The sequence below is a fragment of the Enoplosus armatus genome, chromosome 5, assembly GCF_043641665.1.
Source record: "Enoplosus armatus isolate fEnoArm2 chromosome 5, fEnoArm2.hap1, whole genome shotgun sequence".
Classification (NCBI taxonomy): Eukaryota; Metazoa; Chordata; class Actinopteri; order Centrarchiformes; family Enoplosidae; genus Enoplosus; species Enoplosus armatus.
The window spans coordinates 19,469,693-19,489,193 of NC_092184.1; the positions used below are offsets into that span (position 1 = coordinate 19,469,693).

The window sequence follows — 19,501 nt, forward strand, 5'->3', positions numbered from 1 at the left end:
GGAAGTTTGAAATTGAAGAGGCTTGGTTTTCTTTTCTAATTTTTTACCTTTCTCATCATCCTCGTTGAGAAAACATCAAAGTTAAAGACAGCACCTTTCATATTCCAGTATTATTATCTTGCCAATTTCTGATTTATATTCAGTTCTAACACTGCTCCAATAGTTTTAAGTCATTCCATTTTTTTATTTGCTCTGATTCTCAAGTTTCATCTCTGGCCTCCCCCATTCATGTTTTGTCAAATAAATTGAAATTTGAAAGACGCTGTCTTTTCTTTTTGAGTAATCCAAAAGGTGAATAGCAGGGACACCATCATTTTGATGATTTGATCGAGTACATTTTATTTTATTTTTTGACAATTGGCTCAACTGAAGAAACAGAAAAGTCACTGTATGTAAGAGAAAGAAGAAAATTCTCTCTCACAGCTGCGTGTGTGTTGTGTCTTGTTGTGGGTCTCAGATTAGATTGGTTTTGTGGGACCTAATTGAACCACTCCCCTGGATTGAACCAGACATCAGTAAAGCCTGACATGGCAAAGGGTTACTGCTGAGCTTGCACCGCTTTATTTATCATCCCGAAGTGAGTGTGTTTGTGTGCATGTATGTGTCTGCGTTTGTGTGTTCTGATGTGTGAATCAAAGAGGGGGGCACACACATTCACATGTGTGTTTGGGACTCTGGATGCATTATATTTACACCACAAGGACAGCGATGAAGTCAGGGACAGAATTTTCGATGAAGTGTGTGCGTTTATCTGCCTTTTTGTGTGTGAGTGTGTGTCTAAGTATTTATAACACAAGGACAGTGATGCAGAGAGGAGCTGCATACTGATTAAGTGAAGTCGAAGAGAGGGCCTCTGTGTTGGCAGGCAGAGCCACACAACAACAACAAGTCATTCACCTAATTTAGGACACGCACACATGTGTGCGCACACACACACACGTTTCACTCCAAAATCTTTCTGATAACTCTGCATGCAGCAGCGACGCCACAAGACGCTTTTAAAAGAACATTTTTGTGTTCCGCTGCAGTGCTGTATGCTGTTTAACTTTCACTGGAGAGTAACTGGTTTTTCGAATTATCGTTTCAGTCATATAGAAATAGAGATATGCCATAACTCTTCATAGCTTCTGAATTAGCAGAGAGGTCATTAGAGAAGGAGGGAGGAAGGAGGAGAAAAGAGCAGAATGAAGTGAAGATAATGGATAGAGGGAGCAGAGAAAGACAGAGAGAGGGAGAGAGAGGACGGGAAAGATCAATACAGTCTGTACTTTGAGAGCTAAGAATCGGCATATCATGGAATAGGGCGAGGGAGGGGAATAGGTAAGTGCACACTAAGTTTTTTGTTTCCTTGTGTTCAGGAGGGAAAGAGGGAGAAAAAGACACGGGAGCAGGTGAGCAGCCGAGGGGGGGGGGGGGGGGGGGGTGACAAAGATGAGTAGTCCCTTTAAGTCATTTTCAGTGATAGGGAGAAGTATGCAACAATGGTGTTTCTAAATGAAAGATAATGGAAGATACAGAGAGAGAAGCTGAGACAGAAAGAGAAAGAGAGTCACGCTGCAGGAGGAGTGAGAGTGACAGACCGAAGGGGGATTTGCAGTCTTTCTCAAAGATAAGCACACTGTTTTCTTTCTATCCTGCTAACCCTCACACTCACAGTGGCAGCATGTGCCAGTGTGCACACACGCACACACACACACACACACACACACACACACACACACACACACACACACAAAACGGGCACACGCAGATAACCAACACTATTCTGTTGCAGCAAGCTCTTGGCACCTGACAAAAGTTCACCCGCTCAGAGTTGCCATGGCAACGAGGAGGTTCGTTGTTGCTACCCGTACAGCCTGACTCCCAGCCTGATGAGAGAGAGAGAGAAGAGAGGGGGGAAAAAGAGATATAACAGCTAATTGAACTTTAAATGAGATGATGTTAATTTGATTAGAAAACTGAGCAAATTGGAATCTCATGGTACAAAAATTGGTTTTTAATTCATGTTTGACCAACATGTTGTTATTTTACAACATCAAGTATGCAATTAAGTTGTTTTTTTTGTCTGAAACATTTATTATTTATGGGACTCTGTTGTGGTGCAGTGTTATCAGAGATCTTACCATTGCTATCCATTCTCTGTCTGATCAAAGCCATCAATAATGATTTGAATTATGATCAATAATATATTTAAGTATGTCTTTAAACTTTACTGACCTTAAAAAAAAGGTCTAGTTTTGTCTGTCTGCATTGATGCATTTAGAATTACATAGAAAACTAGATCCTCATTTAAATGTGTTTTATGATTTTTTTTCATTACACTATACATAGATTTTAGAGCTAATCTTAAAACATTCACATAACTTCTATGTCAGGCAGAAATAAGATTAATTTCTAGGATTAATAGTCTGCATAATAATAGAATAGCTGATATACTGCATATCTCTAAAGGCTGGAGAAAATACATGTAAGATGATTCTTCTAATGTCAAGATAATTTAAATATCTTATCTATTATAAAATATAAAATAGGACGATGACTGTCAGACATCCCTGTGTACCAAGAATACAGTTAAAGTTGATGAATAATCTAAAACATCAATGTCATATTCACATTTCCCACGTATGTGTAGGTTGTAATAGAAATTGTAGATATAGAGAAATGTTAACAGGTGCAACTCCTATACAAACACATAGAGCCAGAAAGATTGTGTCTCAGCAACTTGTCAAAAAGGTTCCCCTAGTTTCTTGATGTTTTTCTTTTATCTGTTCTTCTTTGAGTTTGCCTGACAGGCAGAGACATGATGAGAGAGTATAGTTGCTGTGAAAGCTCTATAGGGCTGCAACTGCAAAATTTAACAATGCAACACCATTTTCAAAAACTAGAAAGGTCACACACATATGGCATTACACGCATTAATCTCCACATACAAGAAAAGCACATGCAAGAAGACATAATGTTGTGTGACAAATAAGGGCCTACAAAATCTATCAAGTGTTACTGATCACCATGGAAAGATAGTCATGCTGAAGGACTGGATCAGCTGCATAACAGCACCTCTGGAGGGAACTCTTCAGCAGGGCAGATGTTTGCAAGAGCAGGAGGTGGTGACTACTAAATGCACCTGCACATCAATCATTATGCATAAAACAAGTCAACAAAAGTTGGTTTACCTTTACTGGAAATCTCAGCGTCTCTCATAACTCCAGATCAAGGAGATTGTTGCTGAGTTGATTAGCGCATCTTTCTGAATGGTTGTAGCATATGTCATGTTTCAGTGGCGATATGGAGGGAGAAAAAGTGAATATACTGAATGAAATCATTATCTGTGGATGACTGTGAGTTTTGTTTGTGTAGTGTTTATCCTTTAATGGCATGACTATTTTGCTATCGTCAGCACATTCAATTTAAGATAATTAGCTGTCAGATTATATTAGCTTTTAGATCTGCTCTGCAATCGGAGAGAACGGCGGGGGTAAAGTGGGGGAGTCGTCCAAGAACTAAAGAATCTTTTTGTGTGCACGTGCACACACAGCACGCTTTCCTCTTCTGCTCAGCACACAGATATGAAATAATGAAATATTGATACTCCACAGACCGTGAGCAGCTCAGCAGCCGTAGTAAATTCGAGACCTCAACACATGAAAGGAGAGCAAGACATTTTCCTTTTTTTCTGCTTCCTGTGTAATATTCTACAGCTCTACTGAACTCCAGGCCTTCTGGAGTTCAAAAGGTCACCGTCGGGTTTCATAACATGGCTGATAAAAGACAGTGAGGAGGAGATTTCTTAGAAATATTCCCACCTTCTTTTGACAGATAATAGCAACTGGTGAGCTTTGCACCGAACGGGAATAATAACATGAACACGCACTAATAAATAGTGGTTAATGATTATACCAGATCCAGCACAGAGCGCATTTAAAGCAGCTATCAAGGCTTAACACTGACAGTTGTTAGCATACTCATTATTTTATGAGTGTGTGTGTGCACGTGCCAGTGGGAGTGTGTGTGTGAGTATATTCCTGTCAAAACATGCAGGGAATAACAGCAGGGACGGAAGACATTTCCCTTAGCAGTGACGCAGCAGAAGCCTAGTGTGTGTGTGTGTGTGTGTGTGTGTGCTTGTGCATATGCATTTTCCTCTTCATTCACTATGCTGTTTGTCCCCCATAGGCGTCTAACATCTGTGCCATGCTTATGGGGAAAATGCATAATGGGAACACTTAGATAGGCCACCTGCATATTATGGCTTGTGCAGCCATTGGTGCCAGTTACAGACAGACAGACAGACAGACACACACACACACACACACACACACACACACACACAGAACAACTGCAGTTCAACACCACAGTATAATTGCTTGATGACTTTGTCTCCTATAACAACATGGACTGTTCATTGTTATGTTGCCATTTACTGGGCTTGATTTCTGTGAGGCTTTTCCACCACTAGCCATTATCCTGTGGCAGCAGTTTACCTGTGCCAGGAAGGGGTTATCGCTTTGCCATCACAAGCCATATTACAACATAGTGTGGGTAAATGCTGATGCAGTGGGACACCCAACATACTTCAATGCAAATTGAATGCCAATACAAGCACAACCTAGCACATCATTTATTATTTCAGCCCAACTCTCTTCTACCAGCCTTACACAAGGCTAACATGCTTTCATTTTCACATAAAAACAGCCCAGGACACCAGGCTGGTGTCTGATTAACATGTTTGCATGGACTGTAAATACATCTCCCCATTATGCTACCATCAGGACATAGATGCTTGTTAAAGAGGCTGACCTACATTTAAGGAAACAACTTGCTAAATAGCAGATTTCTTGAGAGAGACTCTTTATTAGATGTGAATGTACTATAATGTGTTATTGTTCACATTTTAATCCGCTAAGCAAATGCATTAATCCTAAATAGCAGACTCACTCTGGTTACAAAAACCACCATGGAGTCAGCAGCTGGAATCAACTCTGCTACAAGGTCTCCAAGCAACGGTATAAGCGAAATTATATGTATGGGAACCAAGTAATTTCTAAGAATGCTAACCAAACGGGCTGGAAGTGGAACCTCCATGTGAAGAGGTGAATCAACAAAGGAGTTGCTGCTGTGGAGATCTAGCGCATAAGGAGCAGCACTGAGACAACAGCTGGACACTACAGGCCCTTAGCAGGTAACAGGGTTAAAATGTGTGTGCACGTATCACCATTGTGGCTTCAAAGTAGTAAATCATGTGCGTTAATTGAAACTTGTTCCCTCAATTAAGTGATTCTGTTCAAAAATTGACAGAACAGAAACAATCTGTTATACCAAAGATATGGGAATGTCAAAGGGGTAACAGCCAAAACTCACAGTATTGTATTGCCATGTATCTCAGTCTAAATTAAAACTCCATGTGGCTGTTTGCACTGTATTACACTGCAGCATGTGTGCACTTAACAGCCAAAGCTAGCCAGAGAAGGGCAAGCAATGAGTGTCCAAACAATGTCCATTTAAAAAATGTATGAGAGAGAGAGTGCAGAGTGGACAGGGACAAATGGATTGAATGCAATAACCTGACAATATGAGCTTGTGGAAATTAAATCAGGTATTTCAGGGGAACGTCACACTGTAACATAGCTTCTAGCTAGCTGCTAACAAACTGGGTGTTCAAACCAACCATGTGACGTGATTCATGCACACTTATTTAGCTGTTCAAGGGTAAGAATTACTGATTTGTGCAAACAAATTATTACAAAATTTACCCTTGCACACGACAGACAAGCAAATAAGTTTTAATTTCCAGCAACAGCATGGTGATTATTTTGTGGTTTGTTTGGATAAATGGGAATGACATGACTGACTGTGTGACAGAGACAAAGTCACAGCATGGAAACAAGCATTAGACTGACAGTGTGCATTAGAACAGTCTTCTTCCAGAGTGAACATTTGCTCTACCTTCATGTGGTCAATTATTAGTACATCAGGCATTTATCACTGGAGAGAATAATTTAGTGTAGAGACTTAGTCAGAGAGCCAAGGCCAAATAAAAATCAGTGTTTATACTTATATTGAGACCTTGAGAGTGTTTTATTGTGCTTTGAAGGAACAGAGTTACAAAATGTACATGATAAAACATTGCAAATGTAATAAAATGCACGTGCTCCAACTTAAAGCATCCTAGCAGGTAATGGTCGAGCTGTCTAAAAGTAGCTTCAATAGCTTCTTGGTAAAATAGTGGTTAATGCAGATCTGGACACAATCCAGGTACTGGTTCTCTAGGATAGTGATGAGGGTTCCTCGTCATACCCGCTTGCACACAAACAGAAACAAACAAACACACACGGCATGAGCACTCATATATAAACTTGGTTGGCAGCTCTCAATGTTGAGTGCCGAGTTTTAAAGTGACTGGATCGATACAGGGGAGTGAATTGCCAATTTCAGTTTGTTCTATTGAAATCGGCTGGCGCTGCATTCTGGAGGGAAAGCACCTGAAATTGGCAGTGGCAGAGTGGAATTGGATTTGTGAGGAGAGAAAAGAGTGAGCAGAAAGATCAGAGAAGGACTCAGATGGCGACATCTCCATGCACGCACACACAAAAGGCACCCTTGCTGCACACATGGTATCTTAAGAATTATGGAGACGGTTATGAAAGCCCTTCTACCCCACTGTCTTTCGCCGTTTCACCTACACGGACCCTCTCTCACACACACACTCACCCAGAGCTCATCTTGGCTTCTTCGATCGATGGTACATGGCAATCAAGCTCTGTGTTGGAAGAGCAGATGATTGCACTCCATTCTGTTCATTGGGATGACATGGACTGATGCCATCACCAAACTGCAGAGTGTATTGGCATGGATGGATGTCTGGCCATAGAAACTGTACATAATATAAACCATAGATTTGCAGTCCTTCCTAGCCTGACAAAATAAATCAACAGGCAGTGTGGAGTTTCTTCAGCTCTGCCTTTGAAGGCTGCACAGAGCCCATGGCGCTGGTCCACAGAAAATCTTAACTCTTTCTCGGCACTTTAAATTCCAGGCCCAGGACACCTCACGTTCACGACATCATGTTCAGAGGCAAACCCCTGTCGAACAAACGGACACTGCATGCCGTCACATTTAATCACTGTTTGGGAACACAAAGAGCGGAACTATTTGCGTTAACTGGTCTGCTTTGGTTTTCTGCGAGTCCCATCGACCCCCACGTGTGTGACGACCAGAGGTGTTCATCATGGATGCTGACCTGCTACGTGATGATGCTTGTGGCATTGTACTGGTGTCACAGCAGAGGATGCAGTCATCAGTCTTCACCCCACAAAGCCTGGGGAGCATTGTTAGGAGACAAAGACGATGTGAAAATGAGCAATAGTTACACATGGTAATTCTAGTTCTGTGATTACATGCAGAAGTAATGAGATATCTTATTGCCTTTACTCTGTATTTGTTTAAGACTTATGCTCAAAACAAGTTTGTACAATGTGTTTATAGCTGCTCAGCACGGCCACACTTGAAGGCAGGGTGATAACCTGGCTACCATATACCACTTACACATTTTCCAAGTGTCTCGTATCCAGATAAAATCCAGATGAGATTTGAGACACCTACATTTAGCCACATTTGGCCAGTCCTGAAGTAGGTGGTAATTAACCCGAAGCGCTTTGCTAACGGCCAAAAATACCAGATGAAGAGTAACTTCTGCACTTTGGCAATTTAGTCGCAACAATAACAGTTTAGCTGTTGTTTAACAAAAAAACATGAATGAATCATATTTATGAACTACGAGTGAGACAAAGGGTTTATCGTCTTCACTGACTCTAACTCACGCTGCTTCCTCACCCATTCAGATCATTCAGTGGTTGGACTGATCAAGGATCAGATAAATGCTGGTGTCGAGCAGATCATCCCGATGGCTGAGTAGTTTCACACAAATTTTGCATGCAGAGATGGGTGCTGAAGCATAAGAGTCCCAGTAGCTGATCTGCATGTGATCAAACATGTAAAGTTACCATGCCTGATGGCTGCCACATGTAACAATACAGATACAGTGACTCCAGTATCATCTGTTACATTAACAATATATTACCATCATATATTGTAATGAGTTGCTTGTTTCTAATGAAACCAGTAGGCTAAATAAAATAAATGTGTGTGTCTGAGAAGTGGTTACAGTGGGGTAAATATTAACCGTGCTGAGTCACAGCTTAAAACAAAATACACAATAATCTTTGTGTAAAAAACCATGCAAGCAAGCACACACAAATACACATGCACGCATACACACTCATAAGCACTGTGGAATCAAACATGATAGCGGGATTGATTGTAACAAGCTGATATGAGGATTTTAGGCTGCAGTTGTTTTCTGAGACTGTAGATGGTTATCTGACATTTTATGGCTTTGGGGTCTGCATGCGGAGACTGTAAAACACACACACACACACACACACACTAAGCAGTAAAGGAGTGGTGAGCCCCCATGACCACAATACATCCTGTGGATTATAAGGTGCTATCTCACTTGAACTCAGAAGCACTTTGCCCTGAACACTGAAGAGAGCTAAGGTAAGACTGCAGTGGCAGACTCTCTAGCTGTTCAACTCAAAAACGAATCATCTACATTTCATATTACAGTTATTATACTCAACAATAAGTAAACACTCTACAATATATATTATAGCATTTGTTGATGATACAGCACTATTTGCAGTTTGATGCTGGATGATTATTACTGTGATGCTGGTGGGATTCATTTTTAATAACAACAACATCAACATATGATAATGATGAATAAATAAAAGTGATTACATTCAAAAAATCCTTTATGTTCTAGATACAGACTTACAGATCACTGCTCAGTTCACGGCCATCATTTTCTTTTCTTTTTTCAACTTTCAGCAGCTTGCAGATGTTTATATTATGCAGTTCTATCCACATTACTGTGGACAGACTCTGACCAAGTTTGTTAATGATAATGTTGGTTATGTGTAGCTCTTTGCCAGTAGAGTAAATAAACCACTGTAAATTGCAATGCAGCCCTGAGGAACAGATGTCGGCGGAGGGCTTTGAATACTGATGTGTAGACAGATTTTTTTTTTGATGTACACTGCACTGATCCACATTTTTTATGCCAGTTTTGAACATTATTACAGGTGACAAACCTCCCCTTGGGCTGACATTAACTTTTATGTCTCCAAGTAACCAGTGAACTAAAAGGTATAAAGTAAAAGTTCAAATGAAATATCAGATAATATTCTAAACTGCCTGTACTCATGGGAGCCTCAACAGTGCAGGCATAAAGTGCCCCTGTTTGTTGTTAAGTGTGTGTGTGTGTGTGTCTACATGTATCAAATGACTGTGTTGGGAGAAGTGAAATGATGATGCCGTTATGTGTGGAAGCTATTTTTAGGCACTTAGCTAAATGGAAGACGGGAGAGGCTAAAGGGTTTGTACTCTACGAACGTCTGTGTGTCTTTTTCTGTGTCTCGGTGTTACACTGCATGTTTGCAGGCACTTCTAGGTGCTTCTGTATGATGTGCAGGAGGGCATGCACACGTTTGGCTCTCCGTCTCTCTCTTTGCCCTCGCCTGCTCTTCACAGCACATTAAACCGGATGGCTATAAGCCTCTCATTCAACCAAATAGACACATACCCACACACACAGACATTCACCTTGTTTTTGTCTCCAAGAGTACATTGGAGTGAAGCCTAATTGCATGAGTGATATGATGGGTGCCTTTACAAAGACTAGGCCCGGCCTGTCGGGCAGTTGTGTCAACTCCCTGTTTCTCTTTTCAAAGTTTTGCTCTCTTTCTCCTTCCCTTTCCTTTTCAGGTTAGTGTTTTTTCTCAACTTCAGTCCAAGGTTAATGCAAGGAAAATATGTACGTGTCAGATCAGTGTTTACTATATTTTGGTTGTTTTGTGTGTGTGTTGGTGTGTATGCGTGTCCCGCCAATGGGCCTCATTAAGCAGGGAAGTTTTTGAGACCTTTGAGACCTTGCCTTTAGTAAACTTGGTGTCATTATTGGGTGTTAATGATGTTGGCCTTTGTAATCACTCTCTGTGTATGTGTGTGTACATGCGATTGTGTGTGTTAGATGGGGAAAAGGCGGCTCTCAGGTTTGGAGGTGACCCTAATGGTCATGTTCACATTGATGTCTGTGGTGGCCATCACTCTCATAGTTCTGTTTGTCACTGGAGAACCTGGGGTCCTTAAAGATGGTAGGTGAACACTCTTACACAAACTTATATACACAAAGATGCATATGAAAACTTAAACACATTTTAAAAAACATTAGTCCTAAACCTTCACCATGTTGCCCCTAAATGTATGAAACCTTTGCAAAAAGAGGAGTAACATGCCTTCCGGCATCTCCAAAGTTGTCTTATGCAGGCTAGCTAGCTCATTAAAAGATACCAACACCACATATTGGTACTAACTACATAACTACTACAGCCACTAGAGGGCTTTGCATTACTCACATGGGTATAGTTCTTAAACTACTGAATATACTAACTTATCATGGTAAGATTACTGAGTTTTTGCTTTGAATTTCTGTTTTGAGTAAACATTTCATCTTTTGGCAGAAACTACTGAAGTATTCGTCCCTCAGTGTCCCAACATTCCTCTGGCTGAAAGAGTAGACTGCTTCCCTGATGCAGGAGCCTCAAAGGTATGAGTCACGATAATTTCCAAGAATTCAAAGTAATGTTTGTGGAGAAAGTTTTGCCAAAGACCTTGAACAGAATGGGCATTGAGAAGGATGACTGGCTCTTCTTACAACTAATACAACTCAATTCTTACTCTTTGTATTGCCACAATGAAAACAGTGATAACAACATTGTTTATAGTAGCAGCAATGTGGATGATAACAACATCAACCTTCCTACTTGAACAGGACAAATGTGAGCAGCGTGGATGCTGCTGGAGTCCACTGGATGAGCGAAATGTCCCCTGGTGTTTCTTCTCAACCAACCATGGATACACAGTGGAATCAGTGGAGCAACCGAATCCTTATGGTAAATCCCTCTTTCCCCACTCTCCACCCTGCTCTCCCACTCGTGCGCTCACCGATTGATGAAAATATTTGGCCTTCTATTTAGCTTATTTTCTAATTCTAACTGCTCCCCATTCCTTCAGTCTGTGCGTCTGTCTTCCTCACATCCTTTTTCACTTACTTTGCCTAAGGCATGGTTTTCTGTGAAATATGACATACATGGCAAATCAGAAAACATGATTGACTTTGCAGCATGCAGGTTTTTCCATTTTCTGCTTGATTTCACTGCCTTATGTGAACTCAGTTATTGTGTAAATGCAAGAAAAACCATTGGACATTTAAAGTCTGAACTACAACATTTTCACTTAAGTTGTTTGAATAGCATAAGAAAATTTTTTTGAAAAGAAAAAAAACAATATTTGCTTGTTTTTTGTGACAAGGTGGTTACATTGAAAAATGGTGAATGCTTAGACTGAGAGGAGCTTTATCAAAAACAATCATTTCTCTTGGTCTGCCTGAGAAAGACTTGATGTTACTCAACAAGGACTTGAACTGATACATAAAAGATGAAAGCACTTTTTATATAAGTTTAACTGTCTTCAAATATTTTTATATGCATTCTGCCATGCTATCACTCAAGGCTGCTATGCAAATTACCCACAGTTACCTCAGAGGCAACTGAGGACTCTGTAAGCATATTGCAACCTTTGATCATGCTGGTAAATGAATAACCTGGGAATACATCTGTGTTTGAATGGATTCCCATTCCAGTTCACTTGATGCATTTTATGAGTGCTCAAACTGAGGACTGTTGCTTGCTTGTTTTTTGCTTTTATTGTTGCAGTTCACTCATCATTGTAGGTAATAGATCTGTCATGTTATGATGAAATGCTTTCTTTAATGCACTTGTGTTGCACGTATAACTAATGCTGTTGGTGCACAGCTCATCCAACAATTATTCTCTGGAGCTTGGATGTCAGTGAGGCAAATTCTGATAAAAATAGACCACTCACGTTTAACGTTTTGGCTACAAAAAAGTTTCACAGCGCTGTGCTGTGTCCAAAAACTGAAGACACAATCCCAAAACGAAAGCTCCAGCATCTTTTATCTGTGACTCACACAACCCTACATACGTGCGCTGCAAGTGTAGCCAGTAAAAAGATGCATACGTTACGTGTATGTAGCCAAAGCCTTAGGTCTTATGAATATTAATACAGAGTATTGGTCAGAATTTTGTTAGAGATCCAGAAATAGTTCGACTTCCCAGGAGTCTGGTCATCACAATGACGTTACAGGCAACTAGCATAAATTTCAGGAGGTTACTGCCCCCAGCCAAGAAAGTGCAGGACATAATCACATGTAAAACCACAACATGTCATAGCGACACTTTTTACAAATTAAACAAACAAGATATCACATGTTAACTGTTGACCTTATATTTTTTTGATCACTATCATCTATAAAAAGTGATCAAAGGCAGATTTTATTACCGTTGGAAACTGGTAAAAGAGTGGTCATAATATCATAAAATCCCTTTAAACCACAAAACTTCAAAATATCATCACAATGCCAAAACTGCAACCACTATAGTCCCACCATAATACTACTATTTTTGTGTCGTTTCTACATTTTTTTTGGGGGGGGGATTAAGTAGTTAAATGTAATACATTTCTTTGAATAAATATTTTTACTGTATTATAACCTTTACCCTCCTACTGTGATGTGTTTAATTTTGCAGTAATGAAAGCCCAACTGAAGAGAATGGCCTCTCCTTCTTTATTTGGGGCTGATATACAAGATCTGTCATTTCACGCAGAAATGCAGTCAAACAATCGACTCCGATTTAAGGTACCATCTCTCTCTCTCTCTCTCTCTCCTCTCTCTGTTGAACACCTTTTTAGCTTGCACACAAAGTCACACTCACATCCACACATACTCACACACACAGACATTTTGACAGCAACAGAGGAAATTGTGAGATAAATCTAGTCAAGTCAAATTAATTTCAAAAGCATTTTTTATCAAAGCAGGTTTAACACAAATGCTGTACAGAACAAAAGAGAACATAAATAGCGATATACACAACAAAGTACGAACATGACCGTGAGATATGAGGCCACGCTCACACTGCCTGTACGGTTGTTTCCTCTCCTCAGATCTATGATGCCCACAGGCAGAGGTTCGAGGTCCCCCACGAGCACATCAGCAGCCTCAACAGTGACCCATCCAGCCCCATCGGCAACACACTGGAGATGACAAACAACCCCTTTGGCCTCACTGTGCGCAGGAAGGAGAACAAAAAAGTCCTGTGAGTGCTCACCATGTGTGTGTGGGTGGGTTCATTGTGTATTTGTTTGTGTTGGTCGGGTTTGTTGTTTATCAGAACTATAACATCACAATGTTTGCCATGTGGACAGTGAAGGAATTACAGCATACAGCAGACTATGCAAACTGTATATTCAAAAAAAATAACATTATGTGCATGTGCTATGTATTGTAATATACTACATATGCTGAGTATATACTATTGCATGGTTGCCCCTGTAGAGAGAGATTGTTATGGTGAATATTATTAAGACGATACTGCAAATTATGTTCACAGTAGATTGTGTGTGTCATAGTTCCCAAAAATATAATAATACAAAGTGAGCTGTTGAATATTTGATTTGGTGTCTCACCTCTAGCTTCTCTCTCTTACAGTCGTTATTCACAGTCCTCTCACCATCACCTTACAGAACTGAGAAATGACAGTAGTCAATAGATTAACATTGATTCTTTGGATCTCATTTGATGCAATTATGTCAGAAATACTAAAGGCGGTGTGTGCGCCACATAATCTCCTTACAATGCACTATTTCCACATAATGACACGTAACACCTTCTTGTGTTACGTTAGTTTCCCGCAGCAACAAGTAATTATGTTCATGTCAACCCAGGCCACTTGGTGAGCCCTGGGTGACATCGCAGTGATCAATTACCTTTAAGAGCTGTGTGCCCGCCCACACACACACACACACACACACACACACACACACACACACACACGGTCACTCATTTCCTATAAAAAACAAAAGGCATTAAACCATTATTATCATCTATGCTATATAAAATATGGCACTCTGTGGGCTTGTGATGGCACAAAAACCCTAATTTTTGTCATTGATGCACATACCATAACGCCATACATTAATGCTGTTTTACACATCAGTGTTCTGTTGTTGTGAATCACAGCTGATTTGAAATTTCAGATGCATAACAAATTTTCCTGCGAGGCAAACGTTTATCTTTAATCTAGATGACTCAGATGTTGCTTTTATGAGTCGGTGAAAGCCAAAGCTTTTCTTTTGACATTTCTAATCGACACTTATATATTGTCCAGACGTGACCAAACATTTAGCGGCAACAATACTTGCTTTCTTTCCATGTATTCTTATTCTTGTTCAGTGTTTGTCTTTACTGCGGAGCTAAATATCTTCACTATCCTGAGTTGTCACACTGCAAAGATTATTATATCACATAACAACCTTTGGCTCGTCTAACTTACATCACTTACCGGTGTATTGTCTTTCTCAACACTGCACATGACCTTCAACCAGAATCAATGAGATTGCTCTGAAGATTAGCAGCTAATTTAGTAATTAAAATTGCTCTTTTTTTTTTTGCTCCTATAAATGTCTTTATGAGGCCACTTGTTATGTGAATCACAATTATCACTCTGTGTGTTTTGTGGTGCACTCAGGCCAGAGGTCAGACTTTAGGTTTCCTTTTTTTTTGTTAAGATTATACTTTCCAAAAGGTGCATTATAATCACCATATGTTTTTAGGGAAGGACAGCCACAGAAACTCACTAAACTTCTGAGGTCAACACAATAGTTTCTGCCAGTTGCAGGGATACAAAAGCCCATTTTAAAACATCCACACCATCAAATGAAATGTGAATATTTTACACGTTCTTTGGAAAGTGTTCACTAGCATTTAAGCAGAATACCAGGATTTCTTTCATAAAGTAGGCCTGTAATATTTTGTACCATAAAAACATTTAAAACAAGTTGTTCATTAAGGTATAATTTCCCCAGATATCTAAAGTTTCATTGATAGATGGAGAGAGAGAGGCAGTGCACACGGAGTAATTATACTCAAAATCATTCTGCTCTTTGACCTCAGCATCCTCTTCTTGTACTAAAAGCTACTTGTAAACAGACATGTTCACTTAATACTAATGTAGCCACTTCTGGTCATCCTAGACTCCAATTGACAGTGACAGCCATGTCATATGTTTAAAGACTCATGTAAATAGTGTTTATTTCAGTTTATTTGGGTGTTTCTGTGTGTTGTCATGACTATTCAATAGCTATGTATATTTACTGCATTTGCAACCTCTACTTGTACATTTTGTCTCTATGGCTTTGTTTTGGCAGCTGTAAGCAGCTAGAGCAAGCTCAGTATTTCAACTACCAGTGTATGTCTTGTTTTGAAGGCTAGAGAAATGCTACCCAGAGGGCTTATTAGAGCTTGATGGGATGGTCTGTCTTCTTCCCTGCTTTTTCTTTCTACAACTCAACTCCTCCACACGTCCTTGTCTCGTTCCCACTCCCACTCTCTCTTCTCGCTGCATCTCACTCTCACTTTCTTTCTTACTTCCTGGTCTCTCACATTTTCTCTCTCACCTGCTCTCTCTTTTTTTCTACATCCTGTTGATCTTTCTCACATCTGTCTGTCTTCTCACTTCCTAGTGGTGAACCGTTGTGTTTTTGTCTCCTGTTGTCCTCTTTTTTTAAACACACTCAGGTTTGACACTACAATGGCCCCACTGGTGTTTGCAGACCAGTACCTACAGCTGTCTGCTAAGCTTCCATCCCATAATATTTATGGCCTGGGAGAGCATGTGCACAGACAATATCGCCATGACACAAACTGGAAAACCTGGCCCATTTTCACCAGAGACGCCTTCCCAAACGGGGTGGGGAGTACAAACACACACACACACACACACACACACACACACACACACACACACACACACAGCTGGATAAATAACTTTTTAATGCCATTGATACTTATGCACTTGTGCATGCACATGTACATACACATCACAAACGTATCTATTCATATGTTAATCTCTTTAATGCAATGATTTTTTTGGGGGGGTTATTGTTGAATCAGACATATTGCATGCTCAAAGGCTTATACTTGAAGGGTCTACCTACGGTGTGTGTGTGTGTGTGTGTGTAAGTGGCATGTTTACGTGTGCTCCCAACATGTGTATTCTCCTTCCCATAGGGCTTATAATTGAATGCCTTGTAAGCTGATTAGGCAGTGACGTCACCCCCTCAGCTTCAATAAGTCCCCCACATGCCTCCTACGCCTCACACCTCCTGCCTATGTCCATTCATCCCTCCGTCTCCCTATGTCTTCCCTGCAGGGATCCCATAACCTCTATGGACACTATCCCTTCTTCCTCTGTCTGGAAGATGAGAGCGGGAAGTCATTTGGTGTCTTCCTCATGAACAGCAATGCTATGGGTAAAGATAAAAACACAAACACATGTAAGCACACATGCTGGCACATAGAAACCTGTGAATGCATGCATGTGCAAGCACATGAACAATGACACTGTCCTCAGGGAAGCACACCGAGACACTGTTGTGAAAAGGCAGCAATGTGTAAAAAATAACATAGAATACATACCAAAGACAGACAGATAATGGCCAAACAATTACATGTGGACATTAAAAATATAAAAAAAATATAAAAATGGTTCAAGGTCACATGAGCCATCAGTTATGCCTCATCCTCCTAACACAAATGGATATACTGTTGCCTCAATCAAAAAATTGTGCTGACAAAACAAAGAGAATATTGCATGGCTGTTTTATTCTATGAAGGAGATGACTGAAAGCAATGCGAGCGCCTGCTGACATGTTTCTCTTGCTCACGTCTACAGTCTCCTTATATAAATGTTTTGGTTTCTCTCGACTGATACAAAGATGATATGCGTTTGTTTATGTTTGAACCAAAAGTCCTCAAAAGAATAATAATTAAAAAAACAGGTGAGGAAAACTCTCAAAATGGAGGTATTGCTAGTTCACAACTGTGTGAGGGCATTTTAGGGTTATGATTTATAATTAAGAGAGGTGTTTCCATCTCTGTTTCCATCTCTCTCATTTTTCAGAGGTGACTTTGCAGCCCGCTCCTGCTGTGACCTACAGAACGATTGGAGGAGTCCTTGACTTCTACATTCTCTTTGGAGACACACCAGAACAAGTGGTGCAGGAGTTCCTAGTGGTAAGGCACAAATATTTACATTTTTTTTTTTGGGCAAGTCAGTCGTGCAAGAGTGGTTTGTGAGTTGCCTTGGCGCTGTAATTGCATTAACAATATGCTCTATTGTGTTGTCCAGCTCATTGGCAGGCCTGTCATTCCTCCCTACTGGTCACTGGGTTTCCAGCTTTCTCGGTGGGACTACGGCAGCCTGAGTGAGGTCAAGAAAACAGTGGAGAGGAACCGTGAAATTAGCATCCCATATGTAAGATCCTGTCTGCTTGCTTTTCTTTCTTTTTCTGTTCATTTTTAGGCTGTCTTTATGCAGTATATCAGAAAATCTAAAATTCTGCTGCCCCCACTGCAGTCTGTGATTTTGTGCTCATATTCTTGTGATACAAATGTGGAAAAACTGTGTTTACAAATATCATCTTGCTGTCCATGATATATCATGGATTTCAGGTGCACAAATGCCCTCATGTGTTTGGTACTTTCACGCTCAATATCTTCGCTCTATGTTGTAAATCTCAAGCGTATAAATTATTGTCACACTTTGTTTGCCATGTGTTTATTATCACAATAAAAATGCACAATAAACTCATATCAGACTAGGTGTAAAGGTGGGGCTGCAAGTTCTCCAGTCCATTCATATGGCTCTGATGCCGTGACAAAGAGAAATAGGCAATCTGCTCCTGAGAAACTACATGATGAAATCCACCCAAAGAATCAGAAGCACAAGATGGTTAACAATCGACAACAGTCTGGGAAATGAAAACATGCAACATGTTTTTCTTGGTATTGGTCTGTCTTTGGTCTTTTGTATTTCAGTCGTTGATTTTCTTTGCAAAGCAAGAAATGCAAAAAGGGGACAAAACAGAGGCTGGTCTTTAAATTTGATCTCAGATGTGAAATGCTGAGAGATTTTCTTAGGACAAAATATGCACTTCGAAGACCAACAGTCTGTGACAATGCATAAATAGCGATTTCTTGACCACAGCTGTATAGCTTTTTTAAGGGGGAAAGTGAAGGAAATCGATACTTCACCTTGTGCACCCCTTGTTAAATTTGAACCACTCATGCACTACTGTGTGGTTCCAGAGGCAAGAGCCTTAACCACTACACTATCTGTGAAGACGTGATATGAAGGTTGAAGCAGGAGTTGGACAGACAGTCAGAGTGATAGGGATGGCCTTTAGCTTAGGCGGGGTAATCCAGCTTTCTGTCAAATAATGGAGAGTCTGCTGGGCTCTATAGGTTCAATCCCGGGACAACTATTTTTCAAGCATCACTGAATGTTAGCGCTGATCAAAGATCAATCGACCGAGTTCCCTTCATTATCTCATTCATCCTGATCTGAATGTTAAAACTACTCCAACACCTCTTCCTTTCCGAGACACTTGATAAATACCCGTTCTGGTTGACATTTTCTTGGGAATGAGCCTCACTGCTTATCTTCGTCTGGGCCTGCCACTAGTAACCATAAGAAGTCCCTTCCACACACAGCATGGACGTTTGATGTACTTTCCATTCCTTAATTACTAAAGTAAACTCCTAATCCTAATCTTTATATGTCCCCATAAAACACTTCAACCGTATCACAACTCAGCAAGGCCTGCACCAGCCAAGGACGTGGTTTGAACTCTGTCTTATTTAAAGATCAGATACAAACAAATTTCTAACCCATCTCAATATTTCACTCTGATATTCTCCAATCTCTCTTTCATATCCAAAGACATTAGGATGCAGCTGCTTCCTCTCCTGCTGTACTCAGGGACATATTTGATAACCATTAGATAGACCACAGAGGGCATTATCACATTCTCCCTAATACGTCTGGAGCTGATTACCATTAGAGGAAGGATCTGGCAGAGCCTTCCAAACCATCTGCTCTATCGATATGAAGTAGATTTTGGCAGACAACAGACAGACAGAGAGCGAGCATAAAGTCACACCCTGACAAAAAAAAAAAAAAAAGAATGTGTTAACATTCCCATTGTCCTCCCAAGGTTTAACAGCACATTAACCAAGTTGTTTGCACTCACATCAAGTCTCCGAGTCCAGCAAAGGCAGGTCAACAGACAAGCTAGCAGTTAGCAGCAGTGAGGCTCACAGTGCAAATGTCTAACAGTGTGTTTATTAGCCATGCTGAAATGGGAATACACTGTGTTAGGAGGAGGCATGAGTAGATACATTTAAGAGATATTAAGAGTCATTTTTAATTTATTACATTGATGTAAGATGCAAATATGA

General features: G+C 40.4%; 1 protein-coding gene across 1 annotated transcript in view; it reads left to right on the top strand.

Moving 5' to 3' along the window:
- Positions 1–10,090: 10,090 nt before the first annotated feature.
- si (sucrase-isomaltase) overlaps positions 10,091–19,501 on the top strand; it is a 61,041-nt gene continuing 51,630 nt past the window's right edge. The window contains exons 1-9 of the mRNA XM_070905222.1: positions 10,091–10,214; positions 10,581–10,666; positions 10,892–11,012; positions 12,729–12,838; positions 13,147–13,298; positions 15,779–15,950; positions 16,413–16,512; positions 17,163–17,275; positions 17,391–17,516. Of these exons, the coding sequence (XP_070761323.1) occupies positions 10,091–10,214; positions 10,581–10,666; positions 10,892–11,012; positions 12,729–12,838; positions 13,147–13,298; positions 15,779–15,950; positions 16,413–16,512; positions 17,163–17,275; positions 17,391–17,516 (1,104 nt within the window). The remainder of the gene's footprint in view (positions 10,215–10,580; positions 10,667–10,891; positions 11,013–12,728; positions 12,839–13,146; positions 13,299–15,778; positions 15,951–16,412; positions 16,513–17,162; positions 17,276–17,390; positions 17,517–19,501) is intronic.